Genomic DNA, 27,674 nt, shown 5'->3' on the forward strand with positions numbered 1-27,674 from the left:
CTTCCAAAGGAAAATTGTATTGGTTTGCTTGCAAATTGTTAGCTAGTAATTATAGCCATTTTACTTTTGGATTGAAAGACTTAAATCATGGAGAGGATTGAAAGTAGTGATCTGCATAACAGCAATCTGTATTATCAATAATGGCAAGAGGTCAAAGTTTGCATTTGCAAGGTGAAACCTGTACTGTACTATTTATGGTACAGCAACATGGAAGAGATGACCAGATCCTCTTAAACTTGGTTAGGCATGCATGTTTATTTTAAAAAAGAGAGGGGAATATCAGACACCCATGGCAGCTGCTTAACCCCCACTAAGGGTACGTTCACACTTTCCGGATCCGCAGCTGATTTTCTGCAGCAGATCCGCAGCAGATTTCATTTAAATAACTGAACACAGCATCAAATCTGCACCATCAAATCTGCTGCAGATCTGCTGCAGATCCTGTAGGTGTGAACGCACCCTAAAATAACGTATTGGGCATGTGAAAATCTCAAATTTCTGATCCCTCTTTTCCCTAACTGTGAAGTCAGGAGACCCCATACACACAAGATTGTGTCCACTTCTATCTTGTTTATAGCCTTGTTTTATGTTTATAGCCAGCTTAAGAAACGGCAATGTGCTATGTTCTTTGTAAGCCAAGAAAAGCCTATTTACTTTATTTTTGAGTTTGGCACATGGAGAAAATGGAGGATCATGATTAATGCTGATCTTGTGGATGGAATCTTTATTAAGAAAGCCCAATACAACCTACACACAATACAAAGGTCTTAATAAAGATTCCGTCCACAAGAGCAGCGCCACTTGTGGTCCTTCTATTTCTCCATGGGCCAAACTGATTCCAAACTGGGGGGAATCGCCAAGCTGAATTGTAACCTTGGCTGCAGCTCCTCTGAACCCAACTCCTGCCTGGGCTTCTCCACTCAATACTTTTATTGGTTTGTGTCCTATGCACAACCCGGCCAGGTAAGGGAACCAATTTACTTTTCTTTTTGAGTTTGGCACATGGAGAAAATGGAGGATCATGATCAATGCTGATCCGACCCGACCCGACCAGGTGAGCAAGTTTTTATCCCCCTCTCCTTTGTAGCTTCATCCCATTTTTTTTTTCACATATTGCTCTCCTTCTTCCTTTCCACTTTTCTTTTTGAGCAGAAAAAAATGATCTTAGCTGAGTTAACAATTAGTTTCTGTAATATATCTGATTAGTTACACGTAGTACTAAAGTGTTTCCGGCCAGGGGACTAGAATGATGGCTGATAATGTTGCTTTGTAGTCTATTCTATTCCAGCAACTTAAAACATTTGTATGCTATGATACAGTACTCTGCAAAACTCTCAGACAGGTGTAAAAAAAAATCCTGCGAAGTAAAGTGTCTGACTCCACATTTTCATTGTGCAGCTTGACAACGACCCCAAACATCCAGCCAATGTCATTAAACACTATCTTCAGAGTAATGGAGAACAAGGAGTCCTGGCAGTGATGATATGACCCGCACAGAGCCCTCATCTCCACATCATCCAGCTTGTCTGGGATTACATGAAGAGACAGAAGGATTTGAGCAGCAACATCCACAGGAGATCTCTGGTTACTTCTTCAAGATGTTTGGAACAACCTCTCTCACAAGTTCCTTTAAAAGCAGTACTAAGTGTACCAAGAAGAAGTCATGATGATCTGAAGGCAAAGGGCGATCAGACCATAAATTGATTTGATTTAGATTTTTACTTCTGTTCATTCACTTCACTTTGCATTTTCCAATTTGAAAAAAAAAAAGCTATTAAAGAAGAACTCCAGGGAAAGGTAAAAATGCAGGGTGTTGTGGTTACATAAAAAGAATCTTTACTTTGTCCCCTTGTCTGCAGCACCACCGCTGGTTGTCAGCCTCTGTTCTCCTGTATCTCCCAATTTCCTGTATCGTCATGACCTGATAGGAACTCCTCACTCAGTCAGTCAGTGACTGAGTGACTTTCTGAGCGAGGTTGTTATGCTGCGCTGCAATAGTGTGGGGACAGGTAGAAGTTTCCCAGGTTAGGATCCATCTTTTTACAGCACCCGGGGAGGACCGGCACAGAGCGGAGCAGACTTTAAAGCCTGCAGCCTGATGAGCAGAATGCAGGTAGGAATGAAGCGCTTTACTTTGTTCCTACTGTAGATTCGCTCATCTCTACTCGCAATACAAATCCAATTCATTATTATCTGGTAACAAAAACAGGCTTCAACCCACATCACAACCACTGGGTGGCGATACATAGCATAAATATCCTAAATGCAACATTTGTTTTCTTGTTTTTTTTTAGTACTGGTCACCCCATGCCACACATGTCAGCATATATTGAATCAAGAAGCACGGTAAGCAAAGACACATATGTGCATCAAACTTATCAGTAAAACTTTTTTTTAACTAACTTCTGCAACCTAAATTGTACAAAGCATAAAATCTTGTCTTATGTACTTCTGCTTCTTTTCTTTGCCTCCAGTTTTATGTCCAGTTGACGAAGCTGCTCAAGGAAGCCGGGGTTGGGGGAAATGTCTCGGTGCTCGCTTACACTCCGCAGAGCGTCTAGTAAAGACATTCCCTCAGAGATCATTAAGAACGCCAGCACAATAGATGCTGCTCTGCTGATTCCCATTGCACAATGAACAAGTACCCTACCTGTAAAAAAAAGATATAGATATAGAGTTAATACAGCACATAAACAGAAAGAAAGTTAAAAATAAATACAGAGAGAGTATCTTGTAGATTGGAAGCAGGGGTGGATTAAGTACCCTTGGCCTCACATGTGCAAAACTTTTATGGTGAAAGGGGGAATAATCCAGGAAGAAAATATATATATATTACCACAATACTTCTACTGCCCAAATCCAGTAAACCGAGACTGATATTACCAGCAATATACCAGCATACAGTAATCAAATATTACCACCTCACTAGGGGTGTAGCTAAAGGCTCGTGTTCCCAAAATATCACGCCCCCCCCCATCAGACACAGTCAGGGGTAGAACAGACACACAGGAGAACCACAGGTTGCAAACCAACAACTCCCATCATAAACTGTCATCAGGACATGATGGGGGCTGTATTTTTTTTAATCAATGCTTTTTTTATTGAACAGGAAAATATATGAAAAAACAGAGTACATGTCAAAGTAACGGAGATGTGTACGTGTCAAACAACTGTTCAGAAATATACCATTTCAATTTTACAGGTAACAAAAGTACGAAATACCTACAAAATATGAGCGCATGTAAAGACACAACATATATTTAAGTATGTTATTGCCCAACAAAAATTATACAAATTCTCACTATACACTGATTATGGGAAATGCACATATGGGGGAGATTTATCAAACATGGTGTAAAGTGAAACTGGCTCAGTTGCCCCTAGCAACCAATCAGATTCCACCTTTCATTTTCCAAACAATCTGTGAGGAATGTAAAGTGGAATCTGATTGGTTGCTAGGGGCAACTGAGCCAGTTTCACTTTACACCATGTTTGATAAATCTCCCCCATAGTGCTTAATTCCTTCATTTACTATAGCTTGAAGTCTTCTTTCCCTAGCAAAATTGGTGACATCTCGACCCACTGTCTAACATACGGAGGTGTGGGCTGGGCTGTGCAGTGGCGGGGATGGGAGCGTGAAGCAGGGTAACCTCTGGTAACAGCTCCATTGTGGGACAGGAGAGAGACCACCTGGATGATGTGACATGTGACTCATCATCATCATCATCCCGGTGGTCTCTCTGCACCAGAGCTGCCATTATCTGTATTGTGTGGGCGGCCAGTAGACCTGCATAGACAACTGCTGGGGGAGCTGCTCTCACCAGCTCTCCTCCGTCAGACCTGTCAGCCTGTGCTCCATCCCATCACTGCTGCACGTGTAGCCATGTAGCCAACCCACCGTCAGGACCTTCCTTTACTTCTCCCTGAAGCTGCATCGCTTTGCGCTTGGGGAAAGAGCAGGCTGTGCCCTTCCTCCTCAGGCACAATCTGCTCTATCCCCAAGTGCAAATTGACATGGAAGGTCTGGACGGCGGGTCTAGTCATCTATCCAGGTCTACTGGTTGCCCACACAATACAGATAATAACAGCTGCAGTGCAGGGACGGGAGAGAGGCCACCGGTCACATCATCTCTTCCTTCCCACACCGGAGCTGTTATTGGAGGTTACCCTGCTTCACACTCCTGTGATCCGTGGAGAATGGTCCGTGTGCAGCCATATCAAATCCTTGTCCACAAAAAACACGCATCCCATGGACTTCTATTGGCTAATCCGTGCGCAATTTAAAATTGCACTAGGACATGTCCTGTTTTTTTGCAGCATGGATTGCGGATCTGTAAAAGCATGGAATGTTATATAGCCCCATAGAGATCATGTGGCAATAAGTTGATTTCTGATCATGGATCTGCAATCACTCTAAACTTCACTGAATACCTGAATAAGGCTAAAGTGTCACTGTCGTTAATTTTTTTTTGCAGAAATCAATAGTCAAGACGATTTTAAGAAACTTTGTAATTGGGTTTATTAGGCAAATATGCCATTATCTGCATTTAAAAAGCCTTTTCCCAGGTCCCCTCCTCTCCTTTCTGTCATCCACTGCTCAGAATCAGGAAATCTCGACTGTTTTGCATCAGTCGAATCCTGTCTGTGCTATGGAGAGGGGAGGGGGGAGGAGGGGGATTAGTCAGCAGCAGAGAGCAGAGAACAAAGGATTACAGCACAGGGAGCGCTGAAAGTTCTTATTCAGAGGTCAGAGAGGTCAGTGCTGATGTCAGAGGAGAAGGCCTGGTGATGTAGCTGTAAATTAACTCTTTTGTGTCCTGTTTTGGTGCCTCATCTCTCCCAGGGGGGAGGAATTGCTTTTTCATGATAAAAATGCATTTTTCGGCTAATAAACCCAATTACAAAGTTTCTTAAAATCGACTGTACTATTGATTTCTGCAAAAAAAAATTTAATGACAGTGACACTTTAAGATTTGGGGAGACCATGATGTTTCTATAATTCTACAGCTCATGGGTGTCCCTGTTTCCATGTGCTGGTCAACATTAACTTACCAGATTTTTAGGTTCATAACCAACAGAATAGAGATCAATCAATGTACATGAAGGGTTCTGTAGCCTGGAGAGCCATAGGTAGGAGAACACAGCTCATACTATCCCACCTTCCCCCGGGAATCTCACCTCTCCAGGCTTCTGCTGTGCTCCTGCTATATGATGTGTAATGAGGGCACAGCTAATCACTGCTCTACCAGCACTACACAGGAGTGCAAAGTGGCAGGACAGGGAGTATAGGGCTCCCCTCCTCAAAGTGCTGATACAGTTGAATATGGGGAGAGATGCTCACTGCAGTCCTCCCAAACGAGCTGATTTTCACAGCCAATTCAGGAGAACTGCTCTGCAGTGCAGCACATCACTCTGCCAACCCCCCCATACACACACCTCTAACTCAAGACAGGAAATGTGTGAAACACGCATCCCATGGACTTCTATTGGCTAATCCGTGCGCAATTTAAAATTGCACTAGGACATGTCCTGTTTTTTTGCAGCATGGATTGCGGATCTGTAAAAGCATGGAATGCTATATAGCCCCAAAGAAATCATATGGCAATAAGTTGATTTCTGATCATGGATCTGCAATCACTCTAAACTTCACTGAATACCTGAATAAGGCTAAAGTGTCACTGTCGTTATTTTTTTTTGCAGAAATCAATAGTCAAGGCGATTTTAAGAAACTTTGTAATTGGGTTTATTAGGCAAATATGCCATTATCTGCATTTTAAAAGTCTTTTTCCAGGTCCCCCCCCCTCCTCTCCTTTCTGTCATCCACTGCTCAGAATCAGGAAATCTCGACTGTTTTACATCAGTCGAATCCTATCTGTGCTATGGAGAGGGGAGGGTGGAGGAGGGAGGAGGGGGATTAGTCAGCAGCAGAGAGCAGAGAACAAAGCATTACAGCACAGGGAGCGCTGAAAGTTCTTATTGAGAGGTCAGAGAGGTCAGTGCTGATGTCAGAGGAGAAGGCCTGGTGATGTAGCTGTAAATTAACTCTTTTGTGTCCCGTTTTGGTGCCTCATCTCTCCCAAGGGGGAGGAATTGCTTTTTCATGATAAAAATGCATTTTTCGGCTAATAAACCCAATTACAAAGTTTCTTAAAATCGCCTGTACTATTGATTTCTGCAAAGAAATTTTTAATGACAGTGACACTTTAAGATTTGGGGAGACCATGATGTTTCTATAATTCTACAGCTCATGGGTGTCCCTGTTTCCATGTGCTGGTCAACATTAACTTACCAGATTTTTAGGTTCATAACCAACAGAATAGAGATCAATCAATGTACATGAAGGGTTCTGTAGCCTGGAGAGCCATAGGTAGGAGAACACAGCTCATACTATCCCACCTTCCCCCGGGAATCTCACCTCTCCAGGCTTCTGCTGTGCTCCTGCTATATGATGTGTAATGAGGGCACATCTATTTACTACTCTGCCAGCACTACACAGGAGTGCAAAGTGGCAGGACAGGGAGTATAGGGCTCCCCTCCTCAAAGCGCTGATACAGTTGAATATGGGGAGAGATGCTCACTGCAGTCCTCCCTAACGAGCTGATTTTCACAGCCAATTCAGGAGAACTGACCTGCAGTGCAGCACATCACTCTGCCAACCCCCCCCCCCCCCCCCCCCCATACACACACCTCTAACTCAAGCCAGGAAATCTGTGAAAGGGAGCAGGCATGCATGCTGTGGCTCAGCTTTATTTCTGTGCCACTTCAGCTTCCAAGGAGAAATGCTATATTAAATCTCTGCAAATGCCCATCTGCAAAGACAAATTCATCATATGTTTTATGTTCTTATTACCTATCTGCCTGCATCTGCAGCTCTGTATGGACTGGTATGGACCTGACAGATTCCCTTTAACATCACTTGCATGTTATAAGATCCATAGTCGACCTCAATGCACTGAAAACATAACTTGTTCATAGAAACAGATCCTATTCCACAGTATCTGGTGTCAGAGACAGGAGTAGGCATCTTACTTGTATTTGTTTTGCTTCTATACCTTGGTGATATCACTGAATTATTCCACAGGATATTTCTGTGTTGAATCATTCAGGTTACATGAACTAGTGTCACAAATTCTCTATGACAGCCAATACATTTGGTACATTCTCACTATCTGATTCAGGTCTGGATGGCATACTTAGCCTACTATTTCATGGATAATTATAGAATACTAGGAAATACTGAAACACACATTGGTTCTGTGTATACCCAGTTACTGTAACATAGCTTTCTGTCTCTGTATCATCCCTTTCTACTGTCCCATCATTTGTCTGCACTTTATGCACTAGTCCCAAAATAATCCATGGTAAAACAGATAAATGTTCTAAAACATGATGCTCCAGTCTGGCTGTATTGTTTGGTCTCTTGTATGGTTTAGTAACCATGTATTGTTTTAGTAGAAGACAAGTTTATTGAACTTTTGACACACTTTAGAACAGGAATTGTATTGGCTGAAATTACCATTTGTGGCCCAATTATTTTTTGGCAAAATTGTTGTCTCGTAGACAATCTCCCTCTATGGGCCTCACAAGACTTCTCTGAGGTCTACCTCAAAGGGCAACTCCAGCGAAATTGGACAACTGGTGTCTGAAATGCAAGAAATTTGTAACTTTTATTTAAAAAATCTCAAGTCTTCCAGTACTTATCAGCTGCTGTATGTCCTACTTATCTTCGACATACAGCAGCTGATAAGTACTAAAAGACTTGAGATTTTTTAAAATAAATGTGAATTACAAATCTCTGGCACTTTCAGACACTTAAATGAGCCGCAATCTTTTATGTACACTTTACCAAACCTTACACTGTCTACAGGGCCCACCTCATTGCTGCCAGGATAGATCCATCCCAAATCTACAACCCACACACAACAATTTAGGCCATACTACAGGCCTAACTTTCCAGGCCACAAAGCAGGCCTGTAGGTCAGCCAGTTCATGTTGTAGCTTTCTTCTAATTGACTAGGACTAGTGATTATCCCCATAATGGACCCAGCTACGGCCTCAAGAGCATTTAACACTCACCCTTGACAGGCTATATTGTTTCTATATGTTTCTTTTTCAGTCAGGATTAGGTGGCAAGCTACCGCTATACAAGTGCTTCACTGCATCTATAAGTGGACTGTGTTGAGTATATACCAGTACTCAATTATTTATGAGATGGCTTAGTCGTATTCTTATACTCCAAGTGAACATATATTATAGTGACAGGGGGCATGTAAATATATATAGAACATTTCAATTACCACTTACCTTAGGAAACACCATGGGGGGCATTTAATATCATTGTGTGATTGTTTGCAAATCATGGCAGAACTGTAGCCAAGAGACAATACACCACTGAAAGTATAAGTCTGTTTGGGTGGTCATGGGCCTCGGGCTGCTGCCCGAAACGGACCTATTATAGTTCACTACTGTGGCCACCATCTTTGCCCTGGTCATGGCTGCCCGTGGGTCACAATGTGGCCCTATTAACCTGCATAAGTGAAGGGGTCATGTGATGTGAAACAATGGTTCCTAATGGTGCGACAGAGAATTTAAGTGTACCCCAAGACTTAATTTTTTAAGGCCTTTTTCACATATTAAAGGGGTACTTGAGAAAAACATTGTTTTTAAATCAACTGATGGAAGAAAGTTATACTTATTTGTAAAGTACTTCTATTATTTAAAAAAATTCAAGACTTCCAGTACTTATAAGCTCCTGTATGTCCTGCAGTAAGTAATTTATTCTTTCCAGTCTGGCACAGTGTTCTCTGCTGCCGCCTCTGTGACAGGAACTGTGACCGAGCAGTAGCAAATTTAGACAGTTCCTGTCAGCAGAGAGCACTGTGTCAGACTGGAAATAATACACCACTTCCTGCAGGACAAACAGCAGGAATCAAATTGTTATCAAATTTCAAAATGAAAAATAATCTGTTCTTCCATATAAAAAGATTTCTGTATGAATCCAACAAGAAGAAAATGGTAGCACTTTATATTACACTCTATAGCATTGCTTATAGGGAGAATATCTTGATGAAGCCAGCACCTTAGATTTCTATGCGAGACAGAAAAGCATATTTATGTTTAATTACATACCATTGGGGGACTGTAGGCCAGCTCCTATAAACTGTGCAGCTGGGAAGAAATACTCGCTCAGGTTAAAATGCGGGTGATCATCTGCCTCCACACCATAGAAGTCAATGTTGAGATCCCTGTAGAACTCTGGTCCTGTGTTGATCCGGTACCTTCCATAGGCAGCATTTACAATGTGGGTGATTCCCAACTGACGTAAAACGGATTTATCCCTTGCAGTGAACCTACACAATATATAAGTTTTAAAAATTCGAAAAAACCAAACAGTTCCAAACTGATGTCCATTAGTTTGCTGACTTGATTTTTAGAAATCACTGATGCTTCAGATGACACAGGAAACTGAAGTATTTTTGCCCGTTATGTAACTTTTCCCTCTGCAGGTCCCATCTATAATTGTCAGTTTACTGCTCCAACATCAGAGTAGCTACTGCCCTCTAGTGTTTAAAACTACACATTGTCAGATGCTTTGTGATAATTGGAGGGAGCTATGCAGAAATCAAGCATCCTGGTTGTCTAAGCCTCAGATATTCAGTGCTAGACTTATTTTCTGTACTGCTGCCCAGTCTATCATCTCTCAGTTACAAATCTGTAGCCCAGCAGAGAAGGAGAACTAGTCTTTGCCCTGCATATGTATGCACAAATTAAGCTCAGTTAAAGCGACTCTGTACCCACAATATGACCCCCCCCCCAAACCACTTGTACCTTCAGATAGCTGCTTTTAATCCAAGATCTGTCCTGAGGTCCGTTTGGCAGGTGATGCAGTTATTGTCCTAAAAAACTACTTTTAAACTGGCAGCCCTGTGCCCAACGGCTGGGGCTTAGAATGTCTATGCATTAGGCTGGCACAACCTCTCTGTCCCTCCTCCCTGCCCTCCTCATCATTAGGAATGCTCCAGGTAGATTGTCTTCTATTCATCAGCTGTGTGAATTCCGAACATGGGCAAGATCGTTAAGGCACCTGTGCAATGTTCAGACAGGAGAAATTGTTCCAGTGGCATTCCTAATGATGAAGAGGGTGGGGAGGAGGGACGGAGGGGTGGTGCAAAGTTAGGGCACAGATACTCTAAGCCCCGGCCATTGGGCACGGGGCTGCAAGTTTAAAAGTTGTTTTTTAGGAAAATAACTGCATCACCTGCCGAATGGACCCCAGGACAGATCTTGGATTAAAAGCAGCTACAGCTAAGCAGTACAAATGGTTTGGGGGGTCAGATTGTGGGTGCAGAGTCGCTTTAAATGATGGAATGACACCTGAAAGGTTTTAGTGAGAGCATGTCTGTGGTGTTTCTTGTCAAGCATCAGCAGTCTGCATAAGAATGCCTTTTAAAATAGCTTTAAAGTGACACTATCACACCCTTTTTGCATTATGACTTCTCTAAGTGTAAAGGGTAAATTTAGCAGTTTTCATACCCTATTTTATTTCATACGTCATGGTGTTTGTTTCAGTAAAAAGTGGCCTTTTATCATCTGTGAATTGTGCTACCAGGGTGCCCCTGTGACAGCATCGGCGCAGCGGGCATTGGTATGGGTTGACCTAGAGGGGATGGGGGCTAGACCTTTATGCTGACCGTTTCCAATGGCCTATGCGATGATGACATCGCGGGGGCAGGGCCTACGGGTGGTGATGTGGGTAGGGCTAAGTGGCGCTTTGGCAGTGAAGTCCGCCCAGGTGGCACAATTCACAGATGATAAAAGATCACTTTTTACTGAAACAAGCACCATGACTTATGATATAAAAAAGATATGAAAGCTGCTAAATTTACCCTATACACCTGTGTAGAGAAGACCAGTATGTATATGGTATGTGTGGCATATGTCCAGTGTTTAAGTGGTACTTTATGTACCAGATGTATCCAGTGTGTAAGTGGTGCAGGTAAGACGTGTCCAGTCTGTGGGTGGCTGAGCCTAGAGATATGGGTGCCAAGGTAGAGATTTTTACAAGAGACCTTGTTTCGTTTAGTTGCAGTTGCTATTACAATGAAAAAAGGGGAAAAAAATCAAGGTGCAAAAATAGTGAAAGAAAATTAGCCAAGGTGTAAGTGATTACATGTGACATAGGACACAAAGTTCCTTGGACCCAGTAGGTTGGAAAACAGACATTTGACAGTGGAACCAGCAGCAGTAATAGTACTGTATTGGACCCAGTGTGATGGAGAACAGGCAATTGACGGAGGAGGAGGAGGAGGAGGAGGCAGTAGCACTTGATTGCACCCAGCCCAGTTTGGTTGAAAAGAGACTTTTGGAAGAGGCGGCACCACTTGATTGCACCCAGCCCAGTATGATTGAGAACAGACTATTTGAGGAGGAGGAGGCAGTACCTGATTGCACCCAGGCCAGTATGATTGAGAACAGACTATTCATGGAGGAGGATATTCAGCCTTGGAATGGTGGCCTGGGATTCCTCGCTGATGATGTTGTTCACCGCACTTTCAAGAATACGGATGAGTGGGATAATGTTGTTGATGTCTGCTCACAGAATTGCGTCTTCAAAAGGGATCAACAATTGGCACGCCATGTTCGAAAAACCTGTGCACTATGAGGTTTTTCACATGTGCCATACAATGTGTATGACACAGCCCTCCCTTCTGCACTGCAGAGAAAAGGTTCCTCCCTTTGTGGGCTACAACACTTCCCACCGTTAGTTGACCTTGGGTCAGCCATTCATATATCTTCTTCTCCTCCCTAATGGTCCGGAGGAGCTCCTGCCCACTGTGGCTCCGTTCACCCAGGCTCACAAAATGGAGGACAGCTTGAGAGCGCCGGGCCTGACATCAGTGGTAAGACACTGGTACAGGTTGGACTGCAGTCAAAGTGGTGGATGGTTGTAAGCTGGTGGAGGCAGAACTTTTGCAGAACTGGCCCCCTAAAGCATCGGGGAGGTGACATTGGCAAGAATGGGCTAACTTTCTGGTCGTCTTCTGGGAGAATGTTGACCCAAAGGGCAGTAAGAGCCATGTACTGCCCTTGCCCATAATTAAAGGTCCAGACATCAGCACTGGGGTGCACGGTCTTGGACACCAAGAATACCAATGAGTCGCCAACATTTTTCTACACAACTGTGCAGTGATGGGACTTTTTTTGGGACTTTTTTTGTTTCTCGGACAGTGACGGGACTTTTTTGCACTTTTTTTTTTACTTTTTGTTGTTGCGGCTAAACGGGGTTTTTCCTCAATAAATTCGATAAGCTTGAACACTGAAGTTGCTTTCATGTCTTGGTTAATACTCACAGACAGCTGTCACATTACATTTTTGATTAGGCAGTATCCAGGTATATCTGAGGAGACTAATTTAAGGTCTCCCCCTAACAGGGGTGACCTCACACATCTTGATATTCACAGAAAACCAGGATACAAGGGATTATAGGAGTAATAATCCCTTGCATCCTGGTCTGTTCTGTGGAAAAAGTAAAATTTTGTGTCGCCATTGTTATCTTTACCAGATTTGTAACAAACTTTCTCAAAGTTTGGTTCGGTGCTGAACCGAACTTTTTCCAAAGTTCGTAACGAATCTGGTTCATAGCGGTTCGGTTCACTCATCCCTAAGGCTATGGAACTACTTCTTTTCCCCATAACACAGGTTTTTCCCCTTTCTTCCCCTTTCCCATCCTGTGTTCACTCTGGGCTTCTGCATTATTCTGCCCTATCTAGTGTGTATGCTGTTTCCCTTCCTTCCTGCATGTATCACTTTTGATTATAGGATGGGGTATCATAGGACAGAAATTAGAGCATAATATAATAAAATATGGGTTATGCTCCAGGAAAGAAGTGTTCATAGAACTGATATATGCCTCAGCAGGCAATGTTCTGGGGCTAGTCAGTGTCAGGACATTCTGTACAGGGCAAAGCTCAGTTCTGGCTCTGCCTCACTTGCCCGTTCTGACTTTCAAGTATACCTGTACCTATATATATATATATTTTTTTTATATATAAAAAATCAAACATATCTTTGGTGTATGTCTTATTTACAGTATGCTGTCCATTTTTTATTTTAAGTTTGCTGCTCTAGCAGGCGGTTTAGTGCGGCTTAGTCCCATGGTGTTGCTTATGTTTATGCATTTCCATTGAAGTATATAAAGCTTAATTGCAAACCGCATCTGAACTGGAGACAAGTGAGGGGGGAAATCACTGATCTCAGGGAGACCAGCCAAACAATAACACTTTCGGCTGCCGGGTAAAGCGCTCAATGCAGTGAAATCCTAGGTGCATTGCTCCCTGGGAATCATGAATATGCAAAAGAAGAGCCCGTGGAGCCTTATTTAAGTGTAACATTATTTATTCTTAACAACCATTTCAGTTTCCTCCTTGCCCTGCTCGGGTCAGTGCATTGATAACACGGCTAAAAGAGGCCAGGGGTGGTCACATGTGATAACGAGCCAGGCAGATGTATCCCCAATGATAATTGCCTGCTCACTATGGCATTTTGGTTTTATTTATTTTTAACTGTTTGAGTTTGTTTACATAGTTAATAAGGTTGAAAAAAGACAAGAGTCCATCAAGTTCAACCCACAGAAAGCACTTGAGCACCAATGCCTGTAGCATGCAGGCATTGGTGGCTGGTTCACCCTTCTTTACCTGCACGGCCCTATTTATAAAGATGGCTGGACCATAGTAACAACGAAGCGCTTTGCCCCTTTGCCTTTTGTCGCCAACCCTCTCGTCAGTCTGTAAGCTCAAGCTCACTCCTTATGTACAGCTTGATAATTACATGTGTATCTGTGTTATATCTAATTTTTGTCTATGTATGTACTTCCAGAATTGTAAAGTGTTATGGAATCTTTTGGCGCAATATAAATAAAATGTATAATTATTATTATTATTGTTATTATTATTATTACTGTGTTGATCAAGAGGAAACATTCCTTTCTGACTCCAATGGCAATCAGAATAACTCCTGGATCAATGTTATATCACATGAAATCTAAAGTCCATAACTTGTAATATTATATTTTTCAAGAAAAGCATCCAGGCCTCCCTCGAACTTATTTAATTAATTAGCCATGACAACATCATGTGGCAGAGAGTTCAGTAGTCTCACTGCTCTTACAATAAAGAATCCCTGTCTGTGCTGGTGGTAAAACTGTAGCGGGGTCAGTCCTTTCCTCTTATCACTAGTGACTGTTCTATCCCCTCCCACTGCTCCACCACCAGTTCCATAACTTAGTCCCAGTTTTACATCAACTCTGTCTTCATCTTCTATATTGTAGTTGCCCTCCCCCAGTTCTTAGTTTAAACACTCCTCAAAGCTCTTAGCTATCTTTTCCCTAGAACAGCTGCACCCTTCCCAGTCAGATGCAGCCTGCCCATACCATAGAGCCTGCAACAGTCAGAGAAGTTGGTCCAGTTCTCCATGAACTCAAACCCCTCTCTCCTACACCAGCTCTTGAGCCACTTATTTACCTCCTTAATCTGCCGCTGTCTCTCAGGTGTGGCTCATGGTACAGGTAATATTTTGGAGAATATCACCTTGGAGGTCCTTGTTTTAAGCTTTCTGCCTAAGTCCATGAAATAGTTTTTAAGGACCCGCCACCTACCTCTATCTTTATCACTAGTGCCAATGTGCTTCATGACTACTGGGTCATCACCAGCCCCTCCCAGTAATCTGTCAGCCCGATCCCCAATGTGACGAACTCGAGCGCCAGGTAGGCAACACACTGTTCTATGATCCCGATCTTTGTGACAGATTGCCCTGTCTGTCCTCCTAATAATTGAGTCCCCCAGTACCTGTCTGGCCTGCCCTGTGCTTTTGTTCCCCACCTTTCAGGGAAGACACCCCCCTGGCTTTTAGAGGCAGTGTCCTGCTGCAGCAATGCCACTCCTGAACCAACATTCCCCTCATCTGCCAACTTGGCAAACTTGTTGGGGTGTGCCAGATCAGGATTAGCCTCCCTGGTACTCCTCCCTCTACCCCATTTTGTAACTGTCTCCCAGCTAGTTGCTTTATCCTCTTGCACCTCCATGCTATCACAATCCCCCCCCCCCCCCAACTTCCCCTGCGACTGCTTGCTCAGTGAGCAGCAGACTCCTTTCCAGTTTGACATTTGCTCTCAATCTTACCAGCTGCTCATTAAGATCCAAAATCTGGGCTTCCAAACCAGCAACATGCACACAACAGTATGCACCGTCAACAAACCCCTTAAGGTCAAAGCCAATTTTTGTTTCTGCACTTTTGCTTTTTCCACTTTATGTTTAAAAGGCCATAGTGCTTTAATTTTTTCACCTAGAGACCCATATGAGCCGTTATTTTTGCAAAACCAATTGTACTTTGCAATGACAGGCATTATTTTTCCATAAAATATGCTGCAAAACCAGAAAAAAAATTATTTGCGCTGTCAAATTGAAAAAAAAGGAATTTGTTTTCATTTCAGGGAGTTTGGCATTTACGCCCTATGGTAAAACTGACATGTTATCTATGTTCCTCACATCAGTACGATTACAACGATATGCAACTTGCATAACATTTATATTATTTGACAGCTTTAAAAAAATTTTAATCTTTTAAAAAGAACTAAATGTGTTAAAAGCGTAACTATCATGTTTTTTTTATTGCAGAAATCAGTAGTATAAGCGATTTTAAGAAACTCTGTAATAGGTTTCATCAGCCAAAAAAGCCTCCTTCTGTACTCAAGAAGCAATCTCCCAGCCTCCCCCCCCCCTGACTTCTTATCTATGCATTATCAGGCAAACACGTCTTCATTACAGAGAAGCCAGTGAAGACGGGTTCTGCTCTCTCCATTGTAAGCCTATGAAGGGGGGAGGGGCTGAGGGAGATGAGGGAGCAGGAAGAGGTGACATGAAGGTCAGCTGTTTGTAGACTCTCTGGGCACCTAAAACGCTAAATTCAGGTGTCAGAAAGGTCAGTGCTTATCTATGAACTTACTGAGAGAAGATTGCAGGCTGTGCTGTGCAGGACTGCTCCGTGCTCAGTCACTTCTAAGAGCCCCTCCCCTCTCCATAGCCACATAATGGACACAGAAATCCTTCTTCATTTGATGTGAGGGGGGAGGCTGGGAGATTGCTTTTTCAGTCCAGAAGGAAACTCTTTTAGTACATAAAACCTATTACAGAGTTTCTTAAAATTGCTTGTACTATTGATATTTAATGTTTTCAGAAAAATGACCCTGAAATGACAGTTACGCTTTAAAATTGCTCTATTCCCATCCTTCTAACGCTTTTATTTTTTTCTGTGGGGCTGTTTGAGGTGTCATTTTTTGCACCATGATGTGTCCTTTCTATCGGTACCTTGTTTGCACATATGCATCTTTTTGATCGCTTTTTATTTCATTTTTTCTGGATTTGATGCAACCAAAAATGCGCAATTTTGCACGTTGGAATTTTTTGGCGCTTACGCCGTTTAACGTGCGAAATCAAGAATGTGAAAACCTAATAGTTCGGTCGATTACGCACGCGCCGATACCAAATAGGTTTGTTTATTTGTTTATTTATTTATATTTATAAAATGGGAAAATAGGGGTGATTTTGACTTTTATTAGGGGAGGCGATTTTTTATTAATTCCTTTTTTTTTTTCCTTTTTTTTTACATTAACTTGAAGTCCCCCTTGGGGACTTCTATATACACAGCACTGATCTCTCATAGAGATCAATGCTGTGTTTATACACAGCAAAGATCCATTAGATCGGTAATACATTGCTTTGGCCTGCTGCAGGCCAGAGCAATGTATTGCCGAGCCGGGATCAGTGGTATTTTTTATCTTTCTTTCTCATCTGTTGCCCTATGTAAAAGGTTATTAAACAGTGTTGAGTTTAAAGCTTGAGCCTCACATGATATTAATTCTAAACAGGTCCCTTACAGATAAAAATAACTGTCCAGTCTCACCAGAGAACACACCCCCTGTGAGTCACTGGATATAACTGCACTATAATCAGTGGTATCTACCCCTTACATGGTCACTGTATGAAGTGATTTTGTTCTTTGTAAAGTGGATTTTATTCAGTAGCAGAGGTGGCATTAATCAGCATGGGGGGTAATAATGTTCTGTGTAAACGGGTATGGTTGGTATTCATTAGTTATTGGTATTCAATCATTTTTCCTTTTATTATTGGTATATTTGGTCTTGGTATACTAGACTTGGTCAGTAAGTGTGGTATCTGAAGGGTGCGCTTAAAAATGGTTTCCTCTGGAGGGCTTAAAGTACTCCAGTCTGACACTGGGTGGACAAAATTTTTTAATTTGTATATCTGACAGTAGGAATAATATTCAATGTTTTTTAAAGATTTAAAGGGAAACTCCAGGAATCCCCCCAAAAAAGGGTAAAAAGCATATTGATGCGCTCACCGATGTCTACGCTGTTCCTAGCCCCAGATTAAAATCTTTCTTAAGTGGAGGACCCCTTTAAAAATTTGCTCCAAATACTACTAGAGACAGCATCCTTTACTAACTTAACATCTATTATTTGTAGATTTCCATGTCTACTTACGCATCTCCAAGATAGAGCCTTGGCCACACTTGGTTCACATGTCCTGTGGATCCTCTGTGATTCCACAGAAAGCGCTGCAGATCATGGACAGGCAATGGCTCATAATTGGACACGACACCAGCCATTCTAAGACAATACAAATTTACAGACAGATGCTTTCATTGAGCTATAGCTGTCTTTATGGTTGTGTATCAGATTTTCCTACAAAAAAAACAACAATATTATTAATAATGCTGGATGAAAGAATCAACAGTTATACGGTAACATTTATCATTACAGCACAGATTAGTTTTCAACTGGTCACAAATTGTGCCAAACTGTAAATATAATAGGGTTTGTGTACCATAGAGGCAGACCATGCAGTTCCTATGGGGTTCTAGAGAGAGGGGCCCAAGCTGGGGGCTAGGTAAATAGGTCATGGAAAGCAAAGGAAAAAAAAACCAGACCTTTCTGTCACAATAAGGGGCCTGTTTTGACCTTTTCTATGGTGTCCGGGCCCTCACTCTTCTATGTACCCAAACTATTTTCTAAAAAATTAGCAAATTTTCTACAGGATCATTTATTTTCTGTAAGTTTTGGTTTATAGTTATCTGGTAATTAGTCTGCTTGTGATTTCTAGTATCTATTACTGTGATTCTCCACTGCTGTCAGTGTAAGCACTTTCTATGTATGTGCTAAAAAAATGGTCTTTGGTGAGGCAGATGGTAATGGCTATGTAGAAATATCATTATAAATATAAAATATTAGATATTTATATATTTGTGAACAAGGTAGACTGGTGGCAAAAAAAAAAGGTTTTCCACTGACCTCCTGATTCAGAAAAGGTTTCAGTTTAACACTAAGGATAAACATGTCTGACTGATATTAGTAACCCTACTCCTTTTCAAGAGGATTTCTTTTAGTATTAGCAGTATCACAAGCAAGGAGATGTACTGACCCTTGTCAAGTACTGTATGTGTTATGTTTGATCTTGACCTTTAGTTCAATTCAGATACAATTTTGCCATTTGATCCTGTATTTAATACATGAAAGGGATATTCCCAAGCTAATTGGTGGGGTTTGAGGTTTGGGACCCCCACTCATACAGAATGGGGCGCTTCATTAATTTTCTATATGGCATTTTCTATAAGCCATTACAAAGTGTACAGAACTAAAACGGGTAAATAATGAAGAGGCCACAGTAACATGGCCCAATGTATCAATAGACTGATGGGAATATGGGGAGTTTTACAAACATTGATCCATGGTCTTTCTTAAAGGCTGAGAAAAATACAGCCGCTTTTTTTTTCCAGAAACAGAACGACTCTTCAGTCTCCAATTTGGGTGTGGTTTTGCATGTCAGTTCCATTGAAGTGAATGGAGCTTAAAGGGGTTATCCAGCATTCGAAAAACATGGCCACTTTCTTCCAGAGACAACATGACTCTCATCTCCAGTTCAGGTAAAACAACATAAAAGTGGTGCTGTCTGTAAAGGAAAGTGGCCGTGCTTTTTTAATTCTGGATAATCACTTTAATCGTAATACCACACACAACCTTGAGATAGGAGTTATTCTGTTTTTGCAAGAAAGTAGCTGTGCTTTTTCTAATCCTGGATATCCCCTTTAAGGATAGGCCATCAATATAGAAGTCCCAAAAAATACCCTTTAAATAGGCTTCTGATATCAGGAATAACCCCTTTCCATATTTCATCATTTACAGTTTACAAAGGTGAAACCAATAATGCAATGTACAGTATTTATAAACTTATGGAACTATTGTATACATTACTGCGCATCCATATACAGTATATACTAAAATAAATACATTATTATTAGTAAAAAAAAATAGCCCCTTTAAAGTGTCATATTACAGAGGTCTCTGCCTGTCAGAATTGTGCGGACAGGTAATCTACACTACTACTACTACTACTACTACTACTGCTCACAAAAAGTTAGACAAAAAGAGATATTTGGCTTGCGGGTGAAAATATGGAAAATGTGAATGTGCAGTGATAGTATATCGGGAATATAGGGTATTTAAGTCATGGATCCCACTCTTCTTAAAGGGTGGCCCTCAGTTCATTGAGGCTCTGCGTTAGTGTTAAGAGCCTTTATGCGATGACTCAGCCGATCCCATAGGTTTTCTATGGGTCTGATGTCTGGAGAAAGTGCTGGTTACTCCATTTGAGGCACCCCAGACTCTAGCAACCATTGACTAATGATGCGCTGTCACCAATGAAGATGAATTTAGGTCCGTGTTGTTCATACAGAAACATGATGACTGGATTAATACTGTTCAAGAAGTATGAACTTGTCACTGTACCATTCACAAAGTGTAGGGCAATTCTGTATTAACTAGACACACCTGCCCACACTGTAACACCACCATAAATTTCACCCTGTAAGCCTGTAGCTTCTGTATAGAGGCATATACACAGCAGGCCTTTAAAAGCCCTCACCTGCCCTGTAAACCCTCTGTCAGACAGTGATCGTATCACTGGATTGCTGATGGGATGACACCACCAGATCTGTTAGACTGGAAAAACAAATGCACTTGTGTGGATCTATTTTTCCATTGGCTTCCATTATAAAAAATAAAAACGGATCAAAACAGATCCATTTTTTTAACGGGCACAAAAAAAAGATCGACTACGTGTCCTTTAAAAAAAACGGATTCGTTTGGTTCTGTTTTTCTTTTAATAATGGAAGTCAGTGGAGAAACGCATTATAACGGATACACACAAATGCATCCATTTTTTCCTTCAGTTTTTTTGAAGAAAAAAAAATGAATTGCAAAAATGTAGTGTGAACCAAGCCTTCCATGCAGTGGTAATGATATAACCGTAACCCATAACAACTGCCAGGATATATAACTTCACCAGAGCCCGCTGCAAGGCAGGATGGATTTGCAGCGGCAGGCGACCCCCAGGTCGCTACCCAGGCTTGGCTTGCTAGTGGCGGTGGCGAGGTGCAGCTGGGAGCTACTAGGCAGATAGCCAGGTACTTAGCAGGTGGCTCGGTTGGAACCGAGACAGCAGTCAGATGGCAGGAACCGCTAGGCAGGATACACAGGCAGGAGTATACTGACAGGATACACAGGCTGGATACAGGAGAGCTGGGCCACACACTTACGGGAAGCATATAGAGGCTCCAACACCTGTGGTGGGGCAGGGCTGCAATTTATAGGACAGCTTCAGAGCAGCAGCCAATTAAAGGCACGCTGACCCTCTAAATTATAGCAGAGCCGGCGTGCACACTCCCTAGGAGACAGGGACGCGCCCCTCAAGCTGACAGGGAGCTGGAGGAGGAGGAGCCCCGGCACAGAGCAGCAGATGGGGCAGCAGCGGCGCGGCGAGAGGTATGTGCCGCGGATGTGACAGTTGGCATCCTTTCATGAGGTTTCATTGTGCACTTGGTCGAATATTCATTTCCAGGTCCCAAGTATTTTTCTCCCATAGACTATAATGGGATTCGATATTCGTACGAATATCAGGAGCTATTCTATTCGAATTATCGAATATTTTACTATTTGCCCATCTCTTTTATTCTTAAAGCCAAATTTCAGGCTATAAGTTGTACCATGTTTCCAGTTTCCTCTTCTGGATGATAATTACAGTTTCTCCTACTATATATATATGTGTCAGAATTAACCCGAACTTCTCCCTTTGACTTTAATGGAGTTCGAGTCGAACTTCGAACCGAACTTCACTACTGTTCGAGATTCGACTCGAACATTTTATTGTTCGCTCATCACTACTCGTTACGAGCACTCATAGTTACAGTGCAGGGGAAGGGCGGAGGGCGCTGATGCCGGCCCTGCAGGGGGCAGCATGGATTAATAAGTAGATTAATTACTTACCCATCCAGATTGCGCCCCCTGTCATTTGGTGCTCTAGGCCATCTCCTACCCCTGCCTACCCTTTGCCCCGGCCCTGTGTGCAGTAAACCTGCAGCTTATAATAATAGGTGCATACACAATCCAGCTCCACCATAAATCAACTCGGTCAGGCAGCAAAACTTATTCTGAGCAACATGTGTTGGCACACATCCCCTGCCTCTCCTTTAGGTCGGGAGCAGAGGGGAGGCGGGATTTCTTGACCCTGCTGTTCTGTTTGGTCAAAAATGACCGAGTTTGAAATTTGATATTTTTTAAAATATTCATTATGCGGTTCTGAAACTTGTGGTTCATTGACTTTTCTTCATTTGAGGGGTTCTTACTAATAGCAGTTTTTATTTATTTATTTATTTATTTTTTGTTTACTTTTTGCCCCACGTCTTTTTTACTCTTGTACTGTTCGGTCAAAAATGACCGATAGCCTTTTATACTAATCTCCAACCATTTTTTGAAAAAAATAAAGGAGTTATATATTAAACTGCCAGGATAGGAGGTTTCTCCATTGCTGGCATGTAGTGACGGAGCCTCGCTGTCATACTGATAACTGAATTCATGCAGTTGTGATATGCAGACATACGCTACTGCAAAAAAGGCAGCGGCCTAGTCTAAAGACCTTTAGTGAGCACTCAATATTTAAATCCACAGTAGATGTGAAATAAAGCAAATTTGCAATTTACATTCATTATTTTTTTTGTTGTTATCAAAAACAAAGCTGAACTTACCAGAAATCCAGGTCCAGTCTTCTAATGGCAGATTTTTTTGTGCTGATTGAAAAAAAAAAAAAAGAGACTAAACACATGAATTCAGAGAGTCACGGCTCAATGTGTCTATCAGTTACATGACTGCCTTCGCTCTGTGAGAGCGCAGATGGCCTGGGATACACGGGACTTCCTGTGTTTAGACTCTGAAAAAAACAAAACAACAGAAAAGAGGAAGTGACGTGTTTTCCGTGATAACTAATACAAAAAAATAATAATGAATGCAAATTGCAAACTTGCTGTATATCACATATACTATTGATTTAGATTTTGAAAGTTACGACAGGGACACTTTAAAGGGCAAGTTTTTTTCCTGTTGTCCAATAGAACATGTATAATGGCATGATACTATGGTAATAAAGTGTTATGATGGCTGTACCTTGTTTTATTAAAGTGAAGTTGCTTAGTCACTAATAAAACGCACTTCTATACTTCAATATAACAGTGTGTTTACTTTCTATAGATTACAAATATTTTATCCAGTGAGATCTTATTTGTGTGTAATTTGTTCCCATTTACAATATGTGGCAGATAGAAGCAATGTCTCTGAAGTGTTTTTACCTTATATACAGCAGATCTTTGTAAACACGTGATTTCTCCCTTTTTCTTCAGCAGTCCTCACCGTAGCTGAATGCCACACTGTGTCCCGTAATGTTCCTCCATTACAAGATGGATCCTCAGTCCAAATGTTTGGGCTCTGACTCAGGGGAATTTTACTTTGCTTCTATTTTTATTCTGAGATAATTTTATCTCCAGAGGCTTCCCTTCTCTCATCACGTCTCATTACAAGGAGCTGACATGGTAGAAAGATAGGGTTAGTCCAAACAAGTTGCTTAAAGCTTACTGTCAAGTGCTTCTTAATGCTGGATATAAATGAGAGACCTTCTGAGAGCAAAGAACTGACTCGGCATGAATGTGTTATTACATCAATATGGGGGGACATAGGCATTATAGCATTCAGAAGCTAAAAGCATAACCCATGTACGTTACTACGGTTTACACAGACCCCACCCCTGTCAGCTATCAGTATTCTGGCTAAGTACCCTTATAGTGCCTTTAGAGGACATATCATTTTATAAGATGTGGACTTTACTAGACACAATGGTTTTTTTAGATCTCTAAGCTTTAACGTCAGTCATCCCTTCTCAGTATACAATAGCTATTATCCCTACAACAGGTTTAATTGTTCCAATGAGACAATTAGTTGTTTTGTTTGGTCTTCGTCTGAGTGTTGAGACTCACTAATCGCTAAACTGAGCTAATGCCCCTATTCCACGAGTCGTTTGGAGGAGCAAACGAGCGCTATTAGCTCGTTTGCTCCTCGTTCCCCGCTCGCTGCCGCCGCTATTCAACGCGGCTGCAGCGAGCAGGTGAGTGCGGGAGGGGCTGCTCGGAGGATCGCTGATCGTCCGGGCAGCCCATAGGATATAGCAGCATCTGCTGCCGACGCTCCTATTCAACGGAGCGACGGCAGCAGATCGCTGCTATATCAGTCGCTTGTTTTTCAACATGTTGAAAAACAAGCGACTGCAACGATCAGCCGACATGAACGATGTCGGCTGATCGTTGCACGCTATTCTACGGGACGAATATCGTTCGTAGCGGCCGATATCGGCCGAATACGAACGGTATTGCTCCTTTAAACGACCCGTGGAATAGGGGCTTAAAGGACAACTCCCACAAAAAATTTTTTTTGCTCATTTAACACACATTACAAAGTTATATAACTTTGTAATGTGGTTAAATACCCGGCCTGGCCCCCTTCCCCCACTTTCGGACCCCCGACCCCCCACCCCGGAAGTTAAAGAATGTATACATTACCTATTACGATTGTCACGGTCCTCTTCTCCGGGGCGGCATCTGGTGACGACGACGTCAGAGCCGGGGGGTGGTCCGGGTCTTCTTCCTCCTCGGCGTCTTCATGCAAAGTGAATGGGGATGAAAAGGCTGCTGGTGCACATGCGCACCAGCAGCCTTTTCATTGGCTGGAGCGCATCACATGGCTTCCAGCTTGCTCAGCCCTGATTGGCTGAGCTTGCTGGAAGCCATGTGATGCGCTCCAGCCAATGAAAAGGCTGCCGGTGCGCAAGCGCACTGGCAGCCTTTTCCATCCCCTGGACCCGGAAGTCGGAGACATCGCTGGATGGCGGACGGCGGCGACGGAGAGGTGGACGGCGGGCGAATCGAGTGGCGATCGTCACCGGAGAGATGGTGAGTATGGTGTCTGTGTGTGTCTGTGTTTTTGTTTTTTTTGGGTTCCCGCGGGAGTTGTCCTTTAAGAGAAGTACAGTGGTGCTTTGCTTTGTTGGAGCCTCTACATGCTTCCCATTAGTGTGTGGCCCAGCTCTCCATTGTTCCTGCCCGTTGTTCCTGCCATCTGTGATTGCTACCCCGGCACTCCTGTGTATCCAGCTGCCTGCCTGCTTGCCTACTGCTTCTGCTATACCTTATCCGCCGTCACTAGCAAGCCAAGCCAGGTCCATCCCATCTTGCGGTGGGCACTGGTGAAGACCAGTGACCCCTTAGACTCCGCTCCCTGGTGTGGCTTATGCCATCACTGGTGACGGTCCAGTGGATCCACAACTCCAGTCGTTACAGTATTCATATGCACAGCGCTGTAATGAATCAGCCGAGCGCCGTTGTCATTACATATGAAGTCCGGGGGGGAAGTCTGTTACATGCATTCCACGTCTGTGTTCCATGCAGAACACAGAACGTGTGAATGTTGCCAAAGTGCAGGCACATTATAGCAGCAGTGTGAATGGCGGAGTGTGAGTGCAGGCACATTATAGAAGTGTGTATAGCTGAATGTAAGTGCAAACACATTATATAGCAAGCACACAAAATAGACATGGCATAGCCATGATAGTGGAACAGCCCTCCCCAGCACAGTCACAGTATATGTAATCACAGCCTGTGCGCCTTTAAGCCACGCCCTTTTCTACTAACTAAATGAAAATTGTAAATTGAGTTCTAACCACATCTGTAATGGCAAATAAACCTGGAGGAGGAGGTCCTACAGCCCTGCAGCCCATCTGATGGATGAGTAGCCAAAATGAAAGGGGTCAGAAGTCAGTCTTCAGGATAAGGGCTCCTGAATTAGAGCACCCAGAGGCAGATGTGAAGGGATCAGCAAGAAGCTCAGGGATTGCAAATTTAGGCAGGGTCTCCATCTAGTGGCTGCTGTGTAGTATGGCAGCTCTCTGACACCAGTATCATACAATGTTATCTGTGAGGAGAGAAGCCATTGGTTGATGGTTTGGTTGGCATTGATGGCTTGTACCAATCCTATGTATCAGACTGTGCACAACATTTACAAGTTTGTCTCCCTGCTACTGCTTCTCTGACCCACGGCTGCATTCATAACAAAGGCGTTGAGGCACCAATCTAAAAATTTCTGGGGGGCATGGAGGTTCAATCTCATACTTGTCCTGTATCTTGTGTATCCTTGCAAATTATATTTTTAATAAAGAAAGAATTTTTTAACAACTTGAATAAAGTAATTATTAGTCGCTTTTAAAAGTAGAAATTATTAACAATGTTATCAGTCGCTTATAAAGTATTATGAAACATGCTGGAGTAACAATGCAAAAGGTAGTGTGCGTAATCATCATCTCAACAAATACCAAGCAAAAAAAAAAACGAAAAAGAACAAAAATATGGACAAACAAAAGAGGGAAAGAAGAAGAGGAATGAAGAAGAGAAGGTAGGGAAGGGTGTGTGCAGCTAGTTCAGTGACTATGAAAGAATTCCTAAACCGTATTCGCTTTATTCACAAAATCTTCCTCAGATTAACTGAAAAATTCTTACAGGTATACTACATTGGCGTCTCAGGGACACATCCCAATGTTATATTTGAGATTAAAGATTTAAATGCAAACTGTTAAAGATTGGTTCATATGTGTCTAAGATCGGTGCGAAAGATAATTATCAATATCTTTAAATTCAGCTAATGAAGGATTGTACGTCCAACCTTATCTGTGTATAAGATACTCTTGAATTAGTTGTGAGCTTTCAAATGTATAAACTACCATTTTTCGTTTCATGGATGTGTCTCTGAGGCACCAAAGCACTAATTTGAAACAGCTGCACAAAAAGAAAAAGGGTAAGAAACAAAAGGAAAGAGAAAAAAAAACCCCAAAAAGCGTACTAAGTACGCAAAGGGACTAAGTGTGACAAATGTCACCAAGTCTTGTATGAAGAAGACATACTACGGGGGGACGTGAATTGGCGCGCCGGTGGAGTCTCAGGATAATAGCTAGTTCTTGGCCTAAGTTGCGATGTAAATAAGGCTACTCTTACTGAAAGAAATAAATCTGTGGAGCACGAGAAAGAATAATGTGAATCTACTTAGCTGTCGGGGGTACAGGGAGAGAAGCGCATTAGAAGATGGTGAAGAAACAAGATAAATAATACCGTAATATATATAACAAGCTTACTGTAATTGTCGAAAATAGCTTATATCACCATTTTGTTATATAAATAAAACATGCTTACTGCCTCTTGGGATGAATAAAGAGAACATTATAATCAAAGATACATGTAGAGAGAACATATGCTAAAGAAGAGTAAGCAGGTTATGGATAAGTGTCCACTCTCAAAACAATAAGTACAACCTATTCCAGGATGCCGTGTCAGTAAGTCTCATAGAGTTTTCCGCCTCATCTTAAGATCTAGTATAGAAATTGGAGCATATCAAGCGTGTCGAAATTAGTTAAACTGTATTCACGTCCTTTTTCAAAATCAAGTATTTTTCTTCTTTCTTTGTGGAAGAGGGTCTGAAGCTGGATTGTCTGAAGATCTGTTTGTAGAAATGCTGGCATGTGCTTGTGTAATATATATTAGTGGTGGAAGCACCCTTGTGCGATGTAAATCAAACCAATGTGGAGCCATTGTGATGTGGATTAGTCTCAAAGTTAGTCATATATGTTTGGTTTTTCTTTTTGGAGGTATTGCTGAAGGTCAAATTACTATCATTTTCCATCTTATAATGAGCCTTGACAGTTGTTGCTAACTCTGCTCTCTCAAGTCTATGGGCCAAATTACTCTCCAGATGAGACAAAATGGCTGCTGGAACTGCATTATATTTTTCTGTAATAGCCCGATTTCCCTGAATCTCCTTTTGTCTGTCCTGGGTGTTAAGGGGAGATCGGGGGTCCTTTTTTGCCCATACTCACAATTGCTTGTCTCTCCTGGTGTCTGCAGGTTAGCATAGGGCAATTTAGGGCCTTTATGTGCAGGAATGCAGGATCCAAGATGGCTGCCGAATCAACAACAGTAGGGAAGCCTCGGCTGTTCCTCTTCCCTGTGTCTCCTCTCTGCTGCCTTGATTTTTCTGAATAGGTGCTCAGATTGCTCCCGATGCCTTCACCTGTCTCTCCATTCCTCACTTGTCACTGGAAACCCGACATTTCTGAAGAAGACAGCTATAGATCGGCTGCTGACCATGGAGCTCTTCTCAGGCACGTCCTCTCCCCGGTGGGCCA

At 42.4% G+C, this 27,674-nt stretch overlaps 1 protein-coding gene across 3 annotated transcripts; it reads right to left on the reverse strand.

Annotated features, from left to right (window-relative positions):
• Positions 1–27,633, reverse strand: LOC138799538 (dual specificity protein phosphatase 13B-like). Of its 3 annotated transcripts, XM_069980854.1 has the most exons (5): positions 22,750–22,870; positions 22,153–22,334; positions 17,558–17,758; positions 9,130–9,350; positions 1–2,650 (listed from the first exon to the last, which is right to left on the reverse strand). In XM_069980854.1, exons 3-5 carry the CDS (start codon positions 17,680–17,682, stop codon positions 2,442–2,444), a joined length of 555 nt encoding a protein of 184 aa, XP_069836955.1. In that variant the 5' UTR covers positions 17,683–17,758; positions 22,153–22,334; positions 22,750–22,870; the 3' UTR covers positions 1–2,441. The 3 variants fall into 3 exon arrangements, with proteins under 3 accessions (XP_069836955.1, XP_069836957.1, XP_069836956.1); XM_069980856.1 differs by lacking the exons at positions 22,153–22,334; positions 22,750–22,870 and adding an exon at positions 27,366–27,633; XM_069980855.1 differs by lacking the exon at positions 22,153–22,334.
• Positions 27,634–27,674: the final 41 nt, after the last annotated feature.

Source organism: Dendropsophus ebraccatus, chromosome 8 (genome assembly GCF_027789765.1).
Source record: "Dendropsophus ebraccatus isolate aDenEbr1 chromosome 8, aDenEbr1.pat, whole genome shotgun sequence".
NCBI classification, from domain to species: Eukaryota; Metazoa; Chordata; class Amphibia; order Anura; family Hylidae; genus Dendropsophus; species Dendropsophus ebraccatus.